Below are 22,162 nucleotides of genomic sequence, written 5' to 3'. Positions count from 1 at the left end.
GTGCATTTGCCCAGATTATGCAAGATGACATGGATACCGATTCTGACATGGCTGACGGTTATAGGGATGTGCTGAGGGGGGCGGCATCCCTGGCTAAGGGGTTGCAGCTCATGATTGAGGCTATTAGAGATGTGTTAAACATTTCTGACACGACACCTGAGCAGGTTGAGGAGGCTTACTTCGCAGATAATAAAAAAGCCTCGCTAACCTTCCCTGCATCTAAAGAATTAAACGCTTTTATTTGAAAAATCCTGGGAAAACCCAGAGAAAAAATTCCAGATCCTCAAAACGGTTTTGGTTGCTTTTCCTTTTCCCATTTTTTTTCTATCCTCCTCAGGGAAACCCACCCATAGTTGACGCATCTGTTTCCAGACTGTCAAAGAAGGTGGATTTACCTTTCCCTAGGTCTACCGCGTTAAAAGAACCAACTGATCGTAAGATTGACACTATGCTCAAATCCATATACACTGCTTCAGGGGTGGCGTTGAGGCCGACTATAGCCTAAAGCTATAGTAAAGTGGTCAGGCACGTTACTAAATTATTTGGATACAATGGATTGAAGTGACATTGAATTATTTTTACGTAACATACAGGATTCTGCGGGGTTCATGGTGGAATCTATGAAGGACCTGGGTATGCTGACTGCAAGGATATCTTCCATGTCTGTTTCAGCTCGCAGGGGACTCTGGCTACGCCAATGGTCTGCAGATGCGGAATCCAGGAAGTGTGGAGAACCTACCCTACACAGGTCAGGCTCTATTTGGGGAAGCATTGGATGCGTGGGCAACCATGGGTAAGTCACCTTTTCTACCCTCAGCTACACCTTCTACGAAGAAACCTTTTTCTTCATCTGCATCGCAGTCCTTTTGGACCGCTAAGACAAAAAAGGCCAAGCCTCCTACCACCTTCTTTAGAGGTGGTCGTGCAAAATCCAAAAAGCCTGCACCCGCAGGCTCCCAGGACCAGAAACATGCCTCTGGTTCCTCAAAATCCTCATCATGACGGTGGACCGCGAATCCTGGAGGACAGGCTGGTGGGTGCGAGTCTTAGACGTTTCAGCCACGTCTGGGTGTCGTCCGGCCTGGATCCCTGGGTACAGGATATTGTGTCCCAGGGGTACAGACTGGAGTTTGAAGAACTCCCGCCTCACCGGTTCTTCAAATCAGGCTTGCCAACTTTGCTGACAGACAGAGATATCCTTCAGGAGGCCATCCAAAAATTGGAAAAGTAAGAGGTCATTGTTCCAGTTCCACCCCATATGCAACACATGGGTTATGGTGTATATCTCAGGTCTGGAGGAGAGGGACTTTCTGGTATCCCTTGATAATGTCGATTTATATACAGGAATGAAAAGCTATACCTTCTATACACTCTAAACACACTTTAAACCTTTAGCCGCTGCGGCCGCTATACTTGGTACACACGCTGCGTACTTTTTACGCTATTAGCGTACAGAGTCCCGTACGATGTACGGACTCTGTGTACAAACGCCGCGCTGACGGTACAATGCACCCGCAGCGCGTACACACCCAATGAATTCGCTTTTAACCTTATACAGCAATGCGCTACTAATACACTTTTAAACCATAGTGGGGAAAGGAAGACACAACACCGATTTGTAGTTAAATCACTGGGTTCCGACACCACAGCGTAATATTGCTGAAAGGGGGTTATAATATATACAATACAATATAAGACAATATAACAGAATAATGGCTACAGTCAGTGGTACATACGTGAGTATATTCGCGTGCGCTTCCCGGTCCGGTCCTCCGTAATCTAATAGATAACGTTGTGAGTCTTGTGCCAGACCAGGCTGCAGCAGGCTTTATTTATACAATTCTTTCAAAAGCAATACAATGGATACTGTAATCCCTTTGTCCATTGGACACAGGAATGCACTTTTACAGTACAGGAGAGGTCATAGGTCGATTTGAATTGGTGGGCGATGTCTGTTCTAACTGTTCTTGTGGGTGGTCTCCTCTGGATTCCTGCCGCATACATAATGTACAGTAAATACAGTTTATATCTATATTCTGCTTCTGCACATAACTATCCGCAGGAACATGCGATCTTCCTCAAACCAACACCGGAATGTTACCCTTAAAATACCCTACAGCTGGATACCAAACACCACCTTATGACCTTGTTCTGTCCCCTCCTATTCTGTAAAGGTGAATCCCCTTGTTCTGAAACCATTTAAACTGTTGTTATTTTCTGGTGTGGTGCAGGGGGACTATGTGTACATTGGGGGTCATTCCGAGTTGTTCGCTCATTATTTTTTTTCCGCAACGGAGCGATTAGTCGCTAATGCGCATGCGCAATGTCCGCAGTGCGACTGCGCCAAGTAAATTTGCTATGCAGTTAGGTTTTTTACTCACGGCATTACAAGGTTTTTTCTTCGTTCTGGTGATCGTAATGTGATTGACAGGAAGTGGGTGTTTCTGGGCGGAAACTAGCCGTTTTATGGGTGTGTGTGAAAAAACACTACCGTTTCTGGGAAAAACCAGGTCGGTTGCCATAACAACGGAGCGCGCAGCAGGGGCGGGGGTGGAGGCGGCGTCGGGAGATGAGCTCATCTCCAGCGCCGCCTCTCCCTATCTTGTGAATGGGAACCGTGTCGCATCGACACGGCTCCCATTCACACCGCACCTGACCCGGTAATCAATCCGGGTAAAACCCTTCTTTTTTACCAGGTTGATTTACCGGGTCAGGCGACCCGCTAAATCGGCCAGTGTGCTTTCACATCGCACACTGACCCGGTTCGACACGGCAATATGCCGTGTCGGTACCGGGTTATTTGTGCGATGTGAAAGGGGTATCACCCTTCACAGTGCCTCCGAGCTCCCTGACTACCAGAGCGCTTTCTGATACCCGCCTTTGCTCGAGTGATGTGTTGCTCCTGAGATTCTACAAATCCATCCTCACCATCAGAACCAATTCCAGATCCTTGATCGACCTCTCTGGGACCCTCACCGTAACAGACTGTCCTGGTCAACAACAGGATTAACAGGAAAACCCGAAACGCAGTCTCTTGGGGTAGATCCATCTTGTTAAGGGGAGGGAAGGGGGACAAGAAGGGGGGAGAAAGAGAAGGAGGGTAGTGGGAGATGGAAAAAGAAAAAAAAACTGGTACGACAACCGCCTCTGGTCTTGTTGTTCTCCGCGCTCAGGTGCCGTCTCAACAGTCCTGCCTCTCAACCTTCCCGGAACAGACACTCCAGTGATACAATGTTCTCTAAACTCTGCTCTTTGTCACGGGTTCTCTCCGGGTCAGCGACCTTCTTCAAGTGGGACGAGTGGACCCAAGTCTCTCTTTCGGCAACCTTTAATGCTGTCGTGCTGGTTAGCAAGACTTGGTACGGTCCTTCCAACCTTTCAATGAGGCAACCTGAGCGTAGAAAATTTTGAATCATTACATAATCCCCAGGTTCAATGTCATGACAATTACTGTTCGGTAGGTCAGGAATCACCATCTTTAGATTTCTATTTTGATTTCTCAGCTGCTGGCTCATCCCAACCAAATATTTCACAGTCACTTCATTATTGCATTTCAAATCATCCTGGGGGTCTATCATTACATGAGGTTGTCAACCAAAAAGAATCTCAAAGGGTGATAGGTTAAGGGGAGACCTAGGAGTGGTTCTGATGCTGTACAATGCTAGTGGCAAAGCTTCTGGCCACAACAATCCAGTCACAGCCATCACTTTGCTCAGCTTGTTCTTAATAGTGCTGTTCATTCTCTCCACCTTTGCACTCGCCTGTGGTCGGTACGGAGTATGCAGCTTGCTATTAATTCCCATTAGTTTGCACATAACCTGAAAGACTTCACCTGTAAAATGGGTACCCCTATCGCTTTCAATTATTCTAGGGATACCATATCTACACACAAATTCCTACACAATTTTCTTTGCAGTGAACGTAGCAGTATTTGTGGCAGCAGGGAACGCTTCTACCCAATTGGAAAATACATCAATACAGACTAACATATCTTAAATTCCTACAGGGTGGTAACTGTATGAAATCAATTTGTATTACCTGAAAAGGTCCGTCTGTCGGAGGGATATGGGATTTCTCTGTTGGTATTGACTTTACAATATTCTTCCTCAAGCAAGTAAGGCATGTCATTGCTCTCTTACCTGCATGAGAAGAGAATCCTGGCGCACACCAGTAGGCTCTCACTAGCTTGCACATACCCTCTTTGCCTAGGTGAGTCAGACCGTGTGCTGCCTCAGCTAGACCTGGAAGATATGCTCTGGGAGCCACTGGCTTACCGTGTCCACCTGTCCAGAGTCCTGAGGACTCCTGGCCATACCCCTTTGACCTCCAGACCGCCTTTTCCTGTGACGAACACAAATTTTGCATTTCAATTAATTTTTGTGTGTTGATTGTGTTGAATGTCATCAGTGATGTGATGTTCGTTTTTATGGGGGTGCTGGCTGCTGATTTAGCAGCTTCGTCTGCCCGGCTGTTACCAAGTGAAATTGGGTCTTGGTTGTAAGTGTGTGCTTTGCACTTGATAACAGCCACTCTGTCTGGTTCTTGTATCGCTGTTAGAAGCCTTTTTATGTGGGACGCATGCGCTACAGGTGTGCCAGCTGCCGTCATGAAATTTCTGAGGCGCCATAGGGCCCCAAAATCATGCACCACTCCAAAGGCATACCTAGAATCTGTGTATATATTAGCTGACTTACCCTTGGCCAATTCACACTCTCTGGTTAGGGCGACCAGCTCAGCAACTTGTGCTGAGTGCGGTGGGCCCAGGGGTTCAGCTTCTATGATACCTCTGTCGTCTACAACTGCGTATCCAGTACACAAGTCTCCCGATTCTGTCTGTCTTTGGCAACTACCGTCAGTGTAAAAGGTAAAGTCTACGCCTTCCAGTGGGTTGTCACTGATGTCAGGTCTCACAGTGAAAGTCTGATTCAGGTATTCCATACAATCATGCGTATTAGTCTCTGCACTAAATCCTCCTTCACCATCATTCTCATCCTCAACCCTTTGTGCCTGTCCAGGCACACTAGGCAAGTAAGTTGCAGGATTTAGTGCGCTGCATCTCTTAATGGTGATGTTTACAGGGGCCATCAGTGATAATTCCCATTTTGTAAACCGTGCCGATGAGACATGTCTGGTTTGGGCGGAGTTTAGTAAGGCTGATACTGCATGAGGTGTATGGATGGTCAGGTTGTGTCCTAACACTATGTCTCCGCTTTTACTTACTGGTAAAGCTATCGCTGCAACACTTCGCAAGCATGTGGGGAGAGACCGCGCTACGGTGTCCAACTGTGCACTGTAGTAAGCTACCGGCCTGCTGGCATCACCATGTCTCTGGGTTAAGACACCTGCCGCGCACCCTGCACTTTCTGTACCGTATAATTCAAAGGGTTTCCCATAATCTGGCAAACCTAATGCAGGTGCCTGTGATAGGCACTGTTTGAGTCTCTCAAATGCCAGTTCGGACTCATCTGTGTGCGAGATCCGATCTGGTTTGTTCGAAGAGACCATTTCTTGCAAAGGTAAAGCCAGCATGGAGAACCCTGGGATCCAGTTTCGGCAGTACCCACACATTCCAAGGAAAGTGCGAATCTGTTGCTGGGTTTGTGGCAGAGTAATGTCGCGAATCGCCTGTATTCTATCAGCGGTGAGATGTCTAAGTCCTTGAGTCAAGCAATGTCCCAAATATTTTACCCTGGTCTAGCACAACTGCAACTTATCCTTAGAAACCTTGTGTCCTGTATGAGAAAGATGAAACAGAAGCTGTTTCGTGTCTTTCAAGGACGATTCGAGTGAATCAGAACACAACAATAAGTCATCGACATATTGTATTAGCACTGATCCACTCTCAGGTTGAAAGGATTGTAAACAGTCATGCAAAGCCTGGGAGAAAATACTTGGGCTGTCAATGAATCCTTGGGGGAGACGAGTCCAGGTGTACTGTACTCCCCTGTATGTAAATGCAAAGAGGTATTGGCTGTCAGGGTGCAGAGGGGCAGAACAGAGGTCAATGACAGTGAAAAATTTTGCAGTAGGGGGAATTTGCATGAGGATGACAGCTGGATTGGGCACTACGGGGAATTGGCTCTCAACTATCTTGTTTATCCGCCTTAGATCCTGCACTAGCCTGTAACCCCTCCCCCCACTCTTTTTCACAGGGAAGATGGGACTATTGGCCGTGCTGGACGTCCTGACTAGTATGCCCTGTTGTAGCAACCGCTCTATGACTGGGTACACTCCTAATTCTACCTCTGGCTTCAGAGGATACTGGGGGATTTTTGGAGCTATCCTACCGTCTTTTACTGGCACTACTACCGGAGCTACATTCGCCATCAATCCAGTGTCTTGTCCATCTTTGGTCCAAAGGGAACCTGGTATTTGTGAGATCATTTCCTCTACCTTTGCTGGACACTTGTCTATAACAGCAGAATGCGACATTAGCCTTTGAGGGGTGTCTAATGTATCTTGTACTTCCTGAACGTGATTCTCAGGTATATCCAAGAAGACACCCTCAGGAGTACAGTATATGACACACCGCATTTTACACAATAAATCTCTTCCAAGCAGGTTAGTCTGAGCCGCTGCAGCCAGCAAAAAAGAGTGCTTGGTTTGCAAGGGCCCTATCGTAATCTCTGCAGGTCTACTCAAAGGGTAGTGTTGCACTGTTCCTGTTACTCCCATTGCCGCAATTGTTTTACCCGTGGTTTTTATACCTACAGTCGAATTTAACACGGACCTGGCCGCCCCTGTGTCTACAAGAAAAGGTAATGGTATACCAGCTACATCAACCGTGACCTCAGGTTCACTACCAAGGCTAGCAATCAACTTCACTGGCTGCAGACTACAGGTGTGGCCCAACCCCTATTGTGTGGTGAGACCCTCCCACAGAGCACTGGCAGCTACAATATGTGAGGGGGGTAGCTGAGAATTTTCAGAGGTCTGCCAGTCCCTCCTAGGTGGGTACTTCCTTGTTTCCCCTGCGTGTGGCTCGTAACTTCTCCTCCTATGCGGTCCCTGATCCCAAATATGTGTATTGTAGTGTGGTTCATATCCTGGTCTAGGGGGTCGGTATACATTATGTGAACCTTTATTCCTACATTCCCTTGAGTAATGTCCTACCTTGTGAAAATTATAGCATGTTGCTTCACGTGACTTACCATCAGGGGTCTGGGTTTTCGGCTGATGTCGCTTTGTGGTAAGTGCACCTATACTTACAGTCATCAGTTTTCCCCCCTGTGACTCCCTGTGTTTAACGATGTTCCTATCATGCTCGGCAGCGGACTCTCTCAATGCAGCCACTGAGATATCTCTCCAGTTTGGTAGAGAGGTCTGTACCCTTGTCCTCAGTGTGTCCTTCAACCCGTCCATTAATACAGAAACGGCTACCTGCCTGTGATGTGCATTGTCCTTAATATCCTCAACCCCAGTGTATATAGCCATTTCCTGCAGTGCTCGATGGAAATATTCAGATGCCATTTCACCTTCTTTTTGTCTTATGGAAAAGATTTTATTCCATTTGACAACAGTAGGGAAATATACTCCTAATTGCATATTTATTTGCCGCACATTCTCCTGAGTGTACTCCTCAGTGAGAGGTACCTCTGCGTCTAGGTTACAATCAGTTATGAACTTCGAGGGGTCAATATTGGAGGGTAAACATACCTGTAGCACTGTTCGCCAATCTTTGTTTGTGGGTTCGGTGGCGTTACCTAACTCTTTAATGAACCTCTGGCATGCGACTAGATCTTTTCTGGGATCAGGAAATTCTGACATAATTGACCTTAATTCTGTCCGGGACCAGGGACAATGCATGGCAATGTTCCTGACGGGAGTTACTTTCTGAGCGTCAGTCTTCCCATTGGGGACTGCAGTCACCCTGACAGGATTTCATTCAATTACATAATTCTGGTTTGATTCTACTTATGTGGGGTGCTATGGTTTCTGCATAATGTACGGTACCGTACTTACCTGTGGACACGACCTCACTTATCCCTCCGCTAGGGGGCCTGACTACTGCTCTTGTTGGTTGGGCCGTGCCTACCCGAGTGTCTTGTATGGTGGCTGCTAGAGAGAGTGCCGATATCGTGCTGGGCTCATCTTCCTGCTCGCAGTCCTGGGGAACATTTAAAATGGGATACAACTGGCAAGGGTTAGCATTAGTACATTTATCAATTACACTCCTATCTTGTGCCATTGTCTGTAGCCACTTTCTCCCCCACAATATACGGTGGTGGTGGTGATGGTGCGGTCGCCATTATTTTCCCGCTAGGTTTGGAACCTACTGCTCGAGCTAATTCTCTTTGTATATCCCCCTCTTGCTGCCATAAATTTAAACAATCTGTATGTCTAATCCTTTGTTTTCTGGATTTTATTAGACATATCCTTAAATTCTGCAATACCTCTGGTTCAAAACTGCCCACTTTAGGGAATGGTACCCAAATTTTTGTCAGTCATACGTACCCATTCAGACAAAAAGTCTTCAGTGTGTGATCCATATTTACCACACATAACAAACCTCGCTGACCCCTTGGGCTGCGGCACCTCAACCTGAACCCTGGTTAAACGTCCACCGCTTGTGCAATTGGATCCCATCGCGGACTTTTTCCTATTACGCAATCCCCAATGCACAATACGAATAGACGGTGAAAGTTCTTAAAGCGCTTTCTCCTTCTCCACCTGGTATCACGACTCACTCCAAGAATGACCACCGCGTACCCAGTGAGGTCCCTATCTGATTTCTATTCACTGGAAGTGTTTAGGAGTGACTTACCTATTTCCAGTGAATATACACCGTTGGAGATTTTCCTGAGAGAGACCAGCGAAAACTCCCTATACACTTATACACAAATCACACTTGCGTATGCTCTATACAGTGCTAATGGTACCGTGATTTTACGCAAAGCACGTAAAGGGGTATCCAGTTGCGCTATATATATCGCTACGTACTTTTTACGCTATTAGCATACAGAGTCCCGTACGATGTACGGATTCTATGTACAAACGCCACGCTGACGGTACAATGCACCCGCAGCACGTACACACCCAATGAATACGCTTTTAACCTTATACAGCAATGCAATGCGCTACTAATACACTTTTAAACCATAGCGGGGAAAGGAAGACACAACACCGATTTGTAGTTAAATCACTGGGTTCCGACACCACAGCGTAATATTGCTGAAAGGGGGTTACAATATATACAATATAATATAAGACAACATAACAGAATAATGGCTACAGTCAATGGTACATACGTGAGTATATTCGCGTGCGCTTCCCGGTCCGGTCCTCCGTAATCTAATAGATAACGTTGTGAGTCTTGTGCCAGACCAGGCTGCAGCAGGCTTTATTTACACAATTCTTCCAAAAGCAATACAATGAAAACTGTAATCCCTTTGTCCATTGGACACAGGAATGCACTTTTACAGTACTGGAGAAGTCATAGGTCGATTTGAATTGGTGGGCGATGTCTGTTCTAACCGCTCTTGTGGGTGGTCTCCTCTGGATTCCTGCCGCATACATAATGTACAGTAAATACAGTTTATATCTATATTCTGATTCTGCACATAACTATCCGCAGGAACATGCGATCTTCCTCAAACCAACACCGGAATGTTACCCTTAAAATACCCTACAGCTGGATACCAAACACCACCTTATGACCTTGATCTGTCCCCTCCTATTCTGTAAAGGTGAATCCCCTTGTTCTGAAACCATTTAAACTGTTGTTATTTTCTGGTGTGGTGCAGGGGGACTATGTGTACATTGTGCACTATTTGGATTAAATATGTAATGTGTTTTGATAGCTCTCCATACGTTCACAAACTCTACCGTAAATACCCATACCACGCACTGATGCGTACGACCGCGGGAGCGACCATACGCAAATTGCGAATATGTGCACGCACAGCAGAACAAGTACAGGCGCGGAGGCCATCTGTGTGTAGTTCGTACGTGATGTGTGTACTGCAATATTTTTCAACTTTGACACCCTGGATATCAAGGATGCGTACCTCCACATTCCGATTTGGCCGCCGCACCAGGCCTATCTCAGATTTGCACTGTTAGACAGTCCCTGTCAATTTCAGGCACTGCCATTCAGCCTCTCCACAGCACCGAGGGTGTTCACCAAGGTGATGGCAGAGATGATGGTTCTCCTCCGCAGACAGGGGGTGAACATAATTCCATATCTGGATGATCTGCTGATAAAGGCATCGACCAGGGAAAAGTTGTTGCGGTCGATTGCTTTCACGACTCGTCTGCTCAGGGAACATGGTTGGATCCTGAACCTTCCAAAGTCACATTTGGAGCCGGCAAGGAGATTGTCTTTTCTTGGTATGATCCTCGACACGGAAGATAAGAGGGTGTTTCTGCCGGAGGAGAAAGAGTTGGTGATTCAAACAATGGTCCGGGATGTTCTGAAGCCAGCCCGGGTATCAATTCATCAGTGCATTTGCCTTCTGAGGAAGATGGTTGCCTCCTACGAGGCTCTACATTACGGAAGATTTCATGCTCGATCCTTCCAACTGGATCTCCTGGACAAGTGGTTGGGGTCTCGTCTACATTTACACCTGAGGATACGTCTGTCGCCGAAAGCAAGGATTTCACTACTCTGGTGGCTGCAAATGTCTCACCTTCTGGAGGGCTGCAGGTTTAGGATTCAGGACTGGATCCTTCTAACCACGGATGCAAGTCCCCGGGGATGCAGTCACTCAAAAAGAAAACCTTCCAAGGAAGGTGGTCAAACCTGGAATCCAGTCTTCCAATAAACATGCTGGAACTAAGAGCCGTGTACAACGTTCTTCTCCAAGCGGCAGATCTTCTGCGAGATCGAGCCATTCAAGTGCAGTCGGACAATGTAACGACAGTGGCCTACATAAACAGTCAGGGCGGAACGAAGAGCAGAGCTGCAATGTCAGAGGTAACAAGAATCATTCTCTGGGCAGAAAAACGCGTTGGCGCTGTCAGCAATTTTCATTCTGGGAGTAGACAACTGGGAAGCGGACTTCCTCAGCAGACACGATCTCCATCCAGGAGAATGGGGCCTCCATCCAGAGGTGTTCACGGAGCTGACAAATATTTGGGGGGGTTCCTCAAATCGACATGATGGCCTCCCGCCTCAACAAGAAGCTTCGGAGGTATTGTTCCAGGTCGAGAGATCCGCAAGCAGTGGCGGTGGACGCTTTGGTGTCTCCGTGGGTGTTCCAGTCGGTGTACGTGTTTCTTCCACTTCCACTCATCCCAAGGGTTCTAAAGCTCATAAGGAGAACAAGAGTTCAGGCAATCCTCATTGCTCCAGACTTGCCAAGAAGGGCTTAGAACGCAGATCTTCTGGATCTACTGCTGGAAGATCCACTACCTCTTCCTCTTTGGGAGGACCTGTTACAACAAGGGCCATTCGCTTATCAAGACTTACCATGGCTACATTTAACGGCATGGAGGTTGAACGCCAGATATTGGCTCGGAAGGGCATTCCGAACAAGGTCATTCCTACCCTGATACAGACTAGGAAAGGAGTATGTGTCTTGGTGTGAATCCAAGAAGTTTCCTAAGGTGGAGTTTCAACTGGGACGGTTTCTCCTCTTCCTGCAAGCAGCTGTGGATATGGGCCTGAGGTTGGGATCCGTAAAGGTCCAGATTTCGGCCTTATCCATCTTCTTCCAGAAACAGCTGGCTTACCTCCCGGAGCTTCAGACTTTTTTTGAAAGGGCTCTGCACATACAGCCTCCCTTTGTGCCGCCCACGGCACCCTGGGATCTTATCCTGGTGTTACAATTCCTCCAATCGTATTGGTTCGAGCCTCTACAGGAGGTTGAAGTCAAGTTTCTCACGTGGAAGGCAGTTACTTTGTTGGCCTTAGCTTCTGCTCGACGTGTATCGGAGTTGGGGGCTTTGTCTTGTAAAGCCCCTATTTAATCTTCCATGAAGATAGAGCGGAGCTCCGAACATGTCAGCAGTTCATTCCGAAGGTTGTGTCGGCTGTTCATATCAACCAACCTATTGTGGTGCCAGTTGCTACTGACTCCTCAGTTCCATCAAAGTCCTTGGATGTTGTAACGGCTCTGAAGATATATGTGAAGAGAACTTCTCGTCACAGAAAATCGGACTCTGTTCGTCCTGTATGATGCCAAGAATATTGGGTGTCCTGCTTCTAAGCAGACGATATCTCGCTGGATTAGGTTCACTATCCAGCATGCATATTCTATGGCAGGATTGCTGTGTCCACAATCTTTTAAGGCCCACTCTACTCGTAAGGTAGGTTCTTCCTGGGCGGCTTCCCGGGGTGTCTCGGCTTTACAGCTTTGCCGAGCGGCTAGTTGGTCTGGGTCGAACACATTTGCAAAGTTCTAAAAGTTCGATACTTTGGCCTCTGAGGACCTAAAGTTTGGTCAATCAATTCTGCAGGAGCCTCCGCTCTCCCTTCCCCCCCCCCCTCCCCCACCGTTTTGGGAGCTTTGGTACATCCCCATGGTACTAATGTGGGCCCCAGCATCCTCTAGGACGTAAGAGAAAATAGGATTTTAATTACCTACCGGTAAATGCTTCGTTATCCTGCAGTGGTTGCTTGGTTCAGTACTGCTTGGTTCTTAGTTAAGTACTGCGTTGTTACTTGATTCAGTAATATATTTCAGCTGTTGCTGAGTTTTCAAGCTAGTTGGCTTGGTTTGCCGTGTGTGTGTGTGTGTGTGTGTGTGTGAGAGCTGGTGTGAATCTTGCCACTATCTGTGTATTAGCCTTCTCTCGAAGTTGTCTGTCTCCTCGGACACAGTTTCTAGATTGAGTCTGGTAGGAGGGGCATAGAGGGAGGAGCCAGCCCACACTATTAAACTCTTAAAGTGGCAGTGGCTCCTAGTGGACCCGTCTATACCCCATGGTACTAATGTGCACCCTAGCATCCTCTACGGACTACGAGAAAAGGATTTACCGGTAGGTAATTAAAATCCTATTTTCTTGTACAGCAGAGTTTTCCTCCTCACTAGGGGGCTCACTATTGGTTACTGAGGGCAGTGCACCTTTCCAGAATAGCGGGGCTGAACCGGAGTGGGTTAATTCCATTAAAGGAATGGTCACCAATATTTCTACAAAATTTATCCTGCAATGAGAAAGAGACGCAATACTTAAGACAGACTGTGGATGAGTTTATGAATAGAGACTCAGTCCCCAAACCAGTGTCTCAATCCCCTTCCATTTGTCAGCAAAAATGATCTCTGGCCCATATCCCACAGTCTGACTCTGAGGCTGACGAGTCAGACATGGAGGAGGGTGAGGTGGATTTGGAGGGGGGATGCTACTCTGTCACAGAGAATAGCGGCTCTTATAGAGGCTCTCAGATGTTCTGCAAATACCTGATAAGGTGTTAGAGGAGTGTGAGGAATCCTATTTTAATGTAAAAAAGAAGTCATCAGTCACTTTTCCTGTGTCAAAGGAATTGAATACCCTGTTTGAAGAACCGTGGGTTAATCCTGATAAGAAATTTCAAATCCCTAAAAGGTTGCTCTCACCTTTTCCCTTTCCTCTGGTGGAAAGGAAAAAATGGGAAAATCCACTTATAGTGGACGCATCAGTCACTAGACTGTCTTGGAAAATTGTATTGCCTGTCCCTGGTGCAGCCTCCCTAAAAGATACGGTTGATCGTAAAATTGAGACTACACTCAAATCATTGTACACAGCTGCTGGGGTGGCCCAGAGATCCACTATTGCATGTGTGTGGAACACTAAAGCCATTGCTAAATGGTCAGGTAACCTAATTGAGGGGTCAGATTCCTTGTATAGGGGGAATGTTGTTTTACTACTGCAGCATATACAGGACTCTGCAAACTTTATGGTGGAAGCCATAAAAGAGAGAGTCTTGCTTAATGCATGCACCACCGCTATGTCAGTGTTGGCACGCAGGGGCTTGTGGCTACGCTAATGGACTGCTGATGCGGACTCCAGGAAAGGCGTGGAAGGCCTACCATTCACAAGAGAGGCCTCGTTTGGAGATGAACTAGGCAAATGGATTTCCAAAGCTACTGCGTGTAAGTCTACGTATCTTCCTTCCGCATCTCCCCCAGCCAGGAAAGCTTATTCAGCTTTAAATTTACAGTCCTCTTGGATGGCCAAGTTTAAGGGCTAATCGAGAGGTGCTTCTATGGCCTCCAGGGGCACAAGAGGTAAACCACGCATACCAGCAACTGCAGGTGCTCAGGAACAGAGCTCAGGCTCTGCTTCCTCAGAGCTTCAGCTTGCCTGGAAGACTGTCAGGTGGGAGCCTGACTAAAATTCTTCAGTCACATCTGGTAAAGTTCGTTCCGGGTTCCCTGGGTCATAGATATTATTTCCCAGGGCTACTGACTGGCTTAGCAGTTTCACAAGAGGCAAGTATAACTTTACAGCATACCATCCAAAAACTGGTACAGACTCAAGTCATTGTTCCAGTTCCAACTCATCTGCAAAACCAGGGGTACTATGCCAACTTGTTTGTAGTACCGTAAGCGGACGGTTCGGTATGGCCGATTCTGAACCTCAAGTCGTTGAACCCATTCTTAAAAGTGTTCAAGTTCAAAATGGATTCTTTGAGAGCGGTGATCTCAGGTCTGGATATCAAGGATGCGTACCTTCACATTCCGATCTGGCCGCCTCATCAGGCTTATCTACGATTTGCACTACAGGACTGTCACTACCAGTTCCAGGCCCTGCCATTTGGTGTTTCCATGGCATTGAGGGTTTTCACCAAAGTGATGGCAGAGATGTTTCTACTCCGCAGACAGGGAGTGAATATAATTCCGTACCTGGATGATCTTCTGATAAAGGCGCCGTCCAGGGAGAGGTTGCTGGACAGCATTGGTCGCAGAAGGTGTTACTTCCGTTGGAAAAGGCATTGGTAATCCAGTCGATGGTTCGGGATGTCCTGAAACCAACCCGGATATCTGTGCGTCTATGCATTCGCCTTCTGGGGAATATGGTGGCCTCTTACGAGGCACTTCAATACGGAAGGTTTCACGCAAGACCCTTCCAGCTCGATCTGTTGGACAAATTGTTCAGATCGCATCTCCACATGTACCAGAGGATCCGTCTGTCGCCAAAAGCCCTACTGTGGTGGCTACAGACTTCTCACCTCATCGAGGTTCGGAATTCAGAACTGGATTCTTTTAACCACAGACGCAAGCCTCAGAGGTTGGGGAGCAGTCACCCAAGGGGTGCAGTTTCAAGAAAGATGGTCAAGTCAGGAAGTCATCATCAATCAGCATTCTGGAACTCAGGGCCATATACAATGCCCTTCTGCAGGCCTCATATCATCTTCAAGATTCAGGTCCAGTCGGACAATGTGACGGCAGTGACGTACATAAACCGACAGGGTGGAATGAAAAGCAGAGCAGCGATGTCAGAGGTGTCAAGATTTCTCCTCTGGACAGAAAAAAGCGCTGTGGCATTGTCAGAGGTCTTCATTCCAGGAGTAGACAACTGAGAAGCAGACATGACCTGCACCTGGGGGAGTGTGGCCTTCACCCGGAAATGTTCAGGTGCTTAACACGTCGATGGGGATATCCACTAATCGACATTATGGCCTCTCGTCTCAACAAGCAGCTCAAGCGGTATTGTTCCAGGTCGAGAGACCCACAGGCAGTGGCGGTAGACGCTCTGACGACTCCATGGGTCTATCGGGTGGTGTATGTGTTTCCTCCACTTCCTCTGATCCCAAGAATTCTGAAGAGAATAAAAAGGGAAAAAGTTCATGCAATACTCATTGCTCCGGACTGGCCAAGAAGGGCCTGGTACGCGGACCTTCTAGAGATGCTCCTCTAAGATGCGTAGCCTCTACCTCTTCGCGAGGATCTTCTGCAGCAGGACCCGTTAGTCTAACAGGACTTACCGTGGCTGCGTTTGACGGAATGGAAGTAGAAAGATTGATTCTAGCCAGAAAGAAGGATCCCTAACAAGGTCATCCCGACTATGAACCAAGCCAGGAAGGGGGTAATGTTTAAACATTACCACCGTATTTGGAAGAAATTCTTCTCTTGGTGTGAGAGTAGAAATTATTCTGTGGTGGAATTTTATCTGGGACGTTCCCTGCTTTTTCTGCAGGCAGGTGTGGATGTGGGCCTACGTCTGGGCTCCATAAAAGTCCAGATTTTGGCCTTGTCCATTTCCTTTAAAATAGAATTGGCTTCTCTTCCTGAGGTCCAGACATTCTTGAAAGGTGTACTGCACATCCAACCTTCCTTTGTGCCTCCCATGGCACCTTGGGATCTCAATTTGGTGCTGCAGTTCCTCCAAACGGACTGGTTTGAACCGTTTACAGGAGGTGGACGTAAAATTTCTAACATGGATGACTGTCACACTGTTGGCCTTGGCTTCAGCAAGACGTGTGTCGGAGCTGGGGGCTTTGTCTCACAAAAACCCCTATTTAATTTCCATGAGGACTCGTCGGCAATTTCTTCCTAAAGTGGTGTCTGCGTTTCACATCAACCCATTGTGGTTCCGGTTGTCACCGACACCTCTGCTACTTCAAAGTCTTTGGATGTTGTGAGGGCTTTGAAGGTGTATGTAAAGCGAACAGTTTGTCACATAAAATTGGACTCGCTGTTTGTGCTTTATGAACCCCATAAATTTGAGTGTCCTGCTTCAAAGCAGTCCATTGCATGCTGGATCAGGCTCACTATCCAGCATGCTTATTCCACGGCAGGTTTGCCGTTTCCAATATCTGTACAGGCCAGGTCAGTGGGTTCTTCCTTGGCGGCTGTCCGGGGTGTCTCGGCTTTACAGCTCTGCCGAGTGGCGACTTGGTCTGGTTCGAACATGTTTGTTAAGTTCTACAAGTTTGATACTTTGGCCTCTAAGTACCTTCAGTTTGGTCAGTCAGTTCTGTAGGAACCTTCGCACTCTCCCACCCGGTTTGGGAGCTTTGATACATCCTCATGGTACTAAATGGAACCCCAGTATCCTCTAGGACGTAAGAGAAAATAGGATTTTAATTACCTACCGGTAAATCCTTTTCTCGTAAATACATTTCCGTATTTTAGAATATTTCCATACTGTAATGAGATTTCTTAGGGACAGGACCCACATCTAAACACAGAATGCATTTGTTTCATATACACCTTTATATACATAACCTGAAGGTAATTTTATACAATATTTTTAATTTTGTGCATTAAGCAAAGTTTTTGTACAATTAAATATCAGAAGGGAAAGAGGTTATGCTAAAAAAATTATGTATTTCGGAATATTTCGTATTTTGGATATGGTAGACTCAACCTGTATGAATAAATTATGATTTACTATGGATCAAGTTTAGTATATTCAGAATGTTACCATTTTCCTACAGTTAGCTGAAGAATAAGTGTTGCTTATTTAAACTTTATTGCTAGTTAAACCAATAACTGTAGTGCCATTGTGTGATAAGATTGATACAATAGGTGGTGCTGCTTTATTAACTACGTTTAATGCTTGGTTCTAATTTTATAGCTCCAGCTCCTATTTGAAAAATCCTATATAGAATTCTGTGCCCATACTTATTTTTATTTCAGTATGGAGTTATGTGTCAATAGCCCTGCCACCTACTCAGTTTTTACTAGTCACTACCTTCACCTAACTGGTGCCCTAGGGAAAAAACGCTGCACAGAGCAACCTACAGGGTTGCTACTAGGGTAAGGCACAGATTAGACAAATTTATATAGTAGAGATCTTAAATGCAAAGATCGCTTCTTGCCATCTTTTTATCTACAGTTTTATAATCACAGTAAGATGTTTAAAGTTATAAAGTAGGAGGTAAGGATTATCGAACAGTTGAGCAATAATTACATTCTTTATAAATTCCTCATTAGTCAAAATCCAACTTTCCCCAATGTTATGGACACTCCCAAGTTCTAAATCCTGACAAACTGCCCCGTAATAATAATTCTCTATTTAGAATCCAATTCTTGCCTTGTATTAATCTACACCATGGGTCTTCAATCTAAGACCCTCCAGCTGCTGTGGAACTAAACATCCTAGCATGACCTGCCTCAGTTTTAGCATACCTTAATAGCAAAAAAGTGTCAAGGCATGATGGGATGTGTAGTTTCACAGCAGATGGTGAGCCACAGGTTGAAGACCCATGCTCTACACCAGTGGTTCTCAAACTCGGTCCTCAGGACCCCACACAGTGCATGTTTTGCAGGTAACCCAGCAAGTGCACAGGTGTATTAATTACTCACTGACACATTTTAAAAGATCCACAGGTGGAGCTAATTATTTCACTTGTGATCTGTGAGGAGACCTGCAAAACATGCACTGTGTGGGGTCCTGAGGACCGAGTTTGAGAACCTGTGCTCTACACGATTTAGAATTTATCTAATTTGTTTGTTGTGTTGCATGTTGATATGTTTTCCCCACGCATCCGTTCTTGCTGCCATACAGGACTTCACCAAGAAGTTCTACTTTGCAAACACTTATTGTCCTTACTATGCAGGTGACCACCTTTTAGATTAAAGGGATTTAACATCTCTGGGTGACCATGGTCCATGATTGCAGGCTTGAGTGACACATGGCCAATTACGAACAGTTTGCTGGAAAGTACATTAGGGGACCAATGTAGGTCCTCTTCAGACAGCATTAATATGTTCCATAATGATACAAGACTAGAGTCTTATAGATTTGCAGTTTTAGAGGTCATTGCATTTTGTTTAATTATATGTGTATGTAAATGTATGTATATAATGCAGGCCACAAACCAGTGCCATAATCAAGGGAATGATTGGTTAAGAGTAATATATTTTGTGATTGAGCATAAATATCCAAACTTTTATGAAAACTTTATTGCAGTTGGGTGTTTCTCTACATTTTATTTGGTTTAATGATGGTACTTATTAAACAAAATAATACTATAGAACACAGACTCCCGTCTCCTCTCCAAATGCACTATGTCTGCCTTCCCTCTCCTTAATACCGTACCCTAGCTCCTCTTCAGGTACCAATTCAAACTTATCATCCTCATAGTTTATAGCTCAGACCTGAACTCCCTTCACACTCCCGCACACCCACGTGGCTCCACAAATTAACGCTGCCTCTCCTCCTGATTGCTTCCTCTTATTTCCGCACCCAAGATTTTGCCATGGTGCTCCATACCTCTGGAACTCTCTCGCTCTCCTTATCAGACTCTCCACCTCTTTACAAAACTTCAAATGGGCTCTTAAGACACACATCTTCATTAAAGCCTTAAAGCTCACATCCTAACCCACTTCTCCATGCTCCCTGCCTGTCCCTTCTGTGTCACCCCTGTCTGTCTGCCCCTCCCCTTTTAGATTGTAAGTTCTCACAAGCAGGGTCCTCTTTGCTCATGTGCGTTTCCTTACCTCACTTATGCCATCATATATTACCCACTGCCTACAATGGCACCTAACCCTTGGGTCCTGCTGCTTATTTGGGTATTATAACTTCCTATGTTTATAAACTATACTCGTGTCCTGCAATGCTCTGTACTCCCTTTTTCTTGTTTGGACTACTGTTTCTGTTTATCTACTTTGAAAGGTTCTGTAGACCCCTTGTGCCGTCAAATAAATAAAGGATAATAATAATCAATATTACCTAGGACTTCTGTGATCCTACAAATGCATGAAGCTACTGGGTGACAGAATGGTTAAATTTGGTACAAGTCATTTGCATTAGGTGATCTTCGTATCTTAGTCACCTTTCTCAAAACCATTTCAAATGGTAAACCATGTGACCTAATCCTCTCTGTACTATATATGATATTGATATTAAAAGTAATTGGCTATTGTGTCCATACATAACCACATGGCTGTAGGTATAGTGCACAGAGTGAATTATAAACTCTATAATAGGAAATGCATTATCCCATTTATAAAACATGCCTTTGCTAATGAATGCAGTGAGGATGGCACCAGAACTCACTAGTTCAACTCCTGTAAATAAAGTTTGTGTATTATATCTGTCTATAGGGCCGATTTGGTGAGAGTTGTGTGCTGAGCGGTTCGCTCAGCACACATCTCTCCCCCTGCTCAGCACAGCGCGATGTGTGCTGAGCGTGCGGGGGGAGACGGGGGGCGCTCTTTTCACCAAGCAGGCCAATCTAGTACCAGCGATAGCTGTGAGGGGTACACACGGAGTGATCGCTGCTTAAAATCTAAGCAATCTAGTCAGATTGCTTAGAATTTAAGCAGCGATTGCTCCGTGAGTACCCCCCTTATTTATCATCACATCATAACATGTGTACTACAAGACTGTACTTACAGGAGTGGCTCTCCAAGTGTAAGGGTGCAGGAGTTATTTTTCATTTGCTGAAAATAATGGTGTAAATAAATTCTGTATGAACATACTAATCTTGTTGTGTTTCTGTTTTAGCTGACCTGAACAATGTCAGATTTTCAGCATACAGAACTGCCATGAAACTAAGGAGACTGCAAAAGGCCTTGTGCTGTAAGTACTTGGTTTCACATGCTGTGTCAGCCTGCTTTCCTACAATTGCTTACGTTCCAGTCCCTGCTTTTTCCCACATGAATTGACTTGCAAGTGTTTACAGCTACAGACAAAATTTGCGGTTGTTGTGCTTCATAAATAAATTACCTACAGCAATGCAGCAGCTGGTTAATGATTCTTAGATTCCTGATTATATTTTCGGCTCTGTAATTGAAGTTGGCGTTTACATTTGTGCACTGAACTTTGTGTTACACCTAAACAATCAGATAACACTTTATCAGTTTAATGTGTCCCACTGTTTTGTCTCAGGAGAGACTCATTACAGATCTTTAAAACTACAAAACACCATTTTATCTTTATTTAAAATAAAAAGATTGTAAAGTTGTTTCCCAAATAGAAGAAACTATCTGGCAAAAGAAGTGGTATCACACAGTTGGGACAATTTCAGGTAGCTGCATAGTTTTACACATGTTCAGATTTGCACTATTGAGAAACCAAGGACAATCGTCTTCTGCGTACAAAGCCACACACTACTTCACTCTACAATGGCTTTTGACATTTTTCACTTTATATATATATATATATATATATATATATATATATATATATATGTATATATATATATACACATATAATGTATGTATATCGTTGAGCTTGAAAAAGAATTGCACTGCTTCGAAATTTTTGCTGTTTGCACAATAATCCGGAGTTCTGTTCTTTCATTACTTAAATTAATAAATCATACCAGTTGAGGTGCCCGGTTTTAATTGTGCAAAGGTTTGCTGGACGGAACATTTTCACTCCCTTAGAGGCCAAATTTGGAAAAATCTCTGCTTAGTGACTGGCTGCAAATAATTGTCACAGTATCCAGACCACCCAGCAGGTCACCTGTTCCAGGTTACCCAGCAGGTGCACAGGGAGATTTCACCAACTATCACATTTTCCAGGGCACAAAGGTGATGCATTGTAAATGGCAGGGAGATGTTTTGCCACATAACTCCAAAACTAAGCTACCTTACAATGCCAATATAATTCTGCAAATCTACGGACCAAGACCTTTAATGTGGGATGTGATGTGCTCAGACAATGGTATCACTAAAATATGGCACTCATAAGTCGCCCTTCAGCTATTAATATATAGATATACACACATACATACTTAAATACAAACATTTATTATTTCAATATAATTATTTATAAAGTTTCTTATATACAGCCACGCAGTGTTTAACAGAATTTGTCAACACTCACATCAGTCCTGTCCCAAGGGCAGATTACAATCTTTGGGTTCTATGTAATAAGCCTTGGAGAGAGCTAAAGTACCACCCATTCCGCTCCTAACTGCCATGCTACAGGCTGTGTTTGAAAAATGACAGGAGCTGGTTGGCTGGTACTTTATCTCTGTACACTTATCTCTCTCCAAGGCTTAGTACATAGACTTCTATATTCATTACCACAGTAGAAACTGGAGAGAAGATGCTACTGCTGATGATGGGGCCACACTCTTTGCGTCATCAGGGCAAGGGTCTCTGGAGACGAGGCGGGTCAAAATGGTGCGATTCTTGCAGAATTACGTCATATTGGCCCCAGACACTCCCTTTGGACCCACAATTCACATAATTATTTCCCCCATTCTGCCCACCTCACTAGGATGTGGGAGGAGCACCCCCTTTTTCGGGAGAGTATGTAAGTAACTAACCTACCAGTACCCTTTTGAGCTGTGGAAGAAAACCAGAGGATAAGGGGGGAAAATGGAACAAACAGTTTA

At 45.3% G+C, this 22,162-nt stretch overlaps 1 protein-coding gene across 13 annotated transcripts in view; it reads left to right on the top strand.

Moving 5' to 3' along the window:
• The window catches only part of DMD (dystrophin), a 3,641,189-nt gene that overhangs the window by 3,353,009 nt on the left and 266,018 nt on the right, over positions 1-22,162 (top strand). For all 13 annotated transcript variants that reach the window (XR_010221499.1, XM_063953479.1, XM_063953476.1 and 10 more), the window contains one exon: positions 20,320-20,394. Coding sequence is in view for 12 of the 13 variants with exons in the window: in XM_063953479.1 (XP_063809549.1) it covers positions 20,320-20,394 (75 nt within the window). In the remaining variant the exon portion in view is untranslated. The remainder of the gene's footprint in view (positions 1-20,319; positions 20,395-22,162) is intronic.

This window comes from Pseudophryne corroboree, chromosome 2 (genome assembly GCF_028390025.1).
Source record: "Pseudophryne corroboree isolate aPseCor3 chromosome 2, aPseCor3.hap2, whole genome shotgun sequence".
NCBI classification, from domain to species: domain Eukaryota; kingdom Metazoa; phylum Chordata; class Amphibia; order Anura; family Myobatrachidae; genus Pseudophryne; species Pseudophryne corroboree.
The sequence above is the reverse complement of the archived record's forward strand: the minus strand, read 5'-3'. Positions and strand labels throughout refer to the sequence as shown.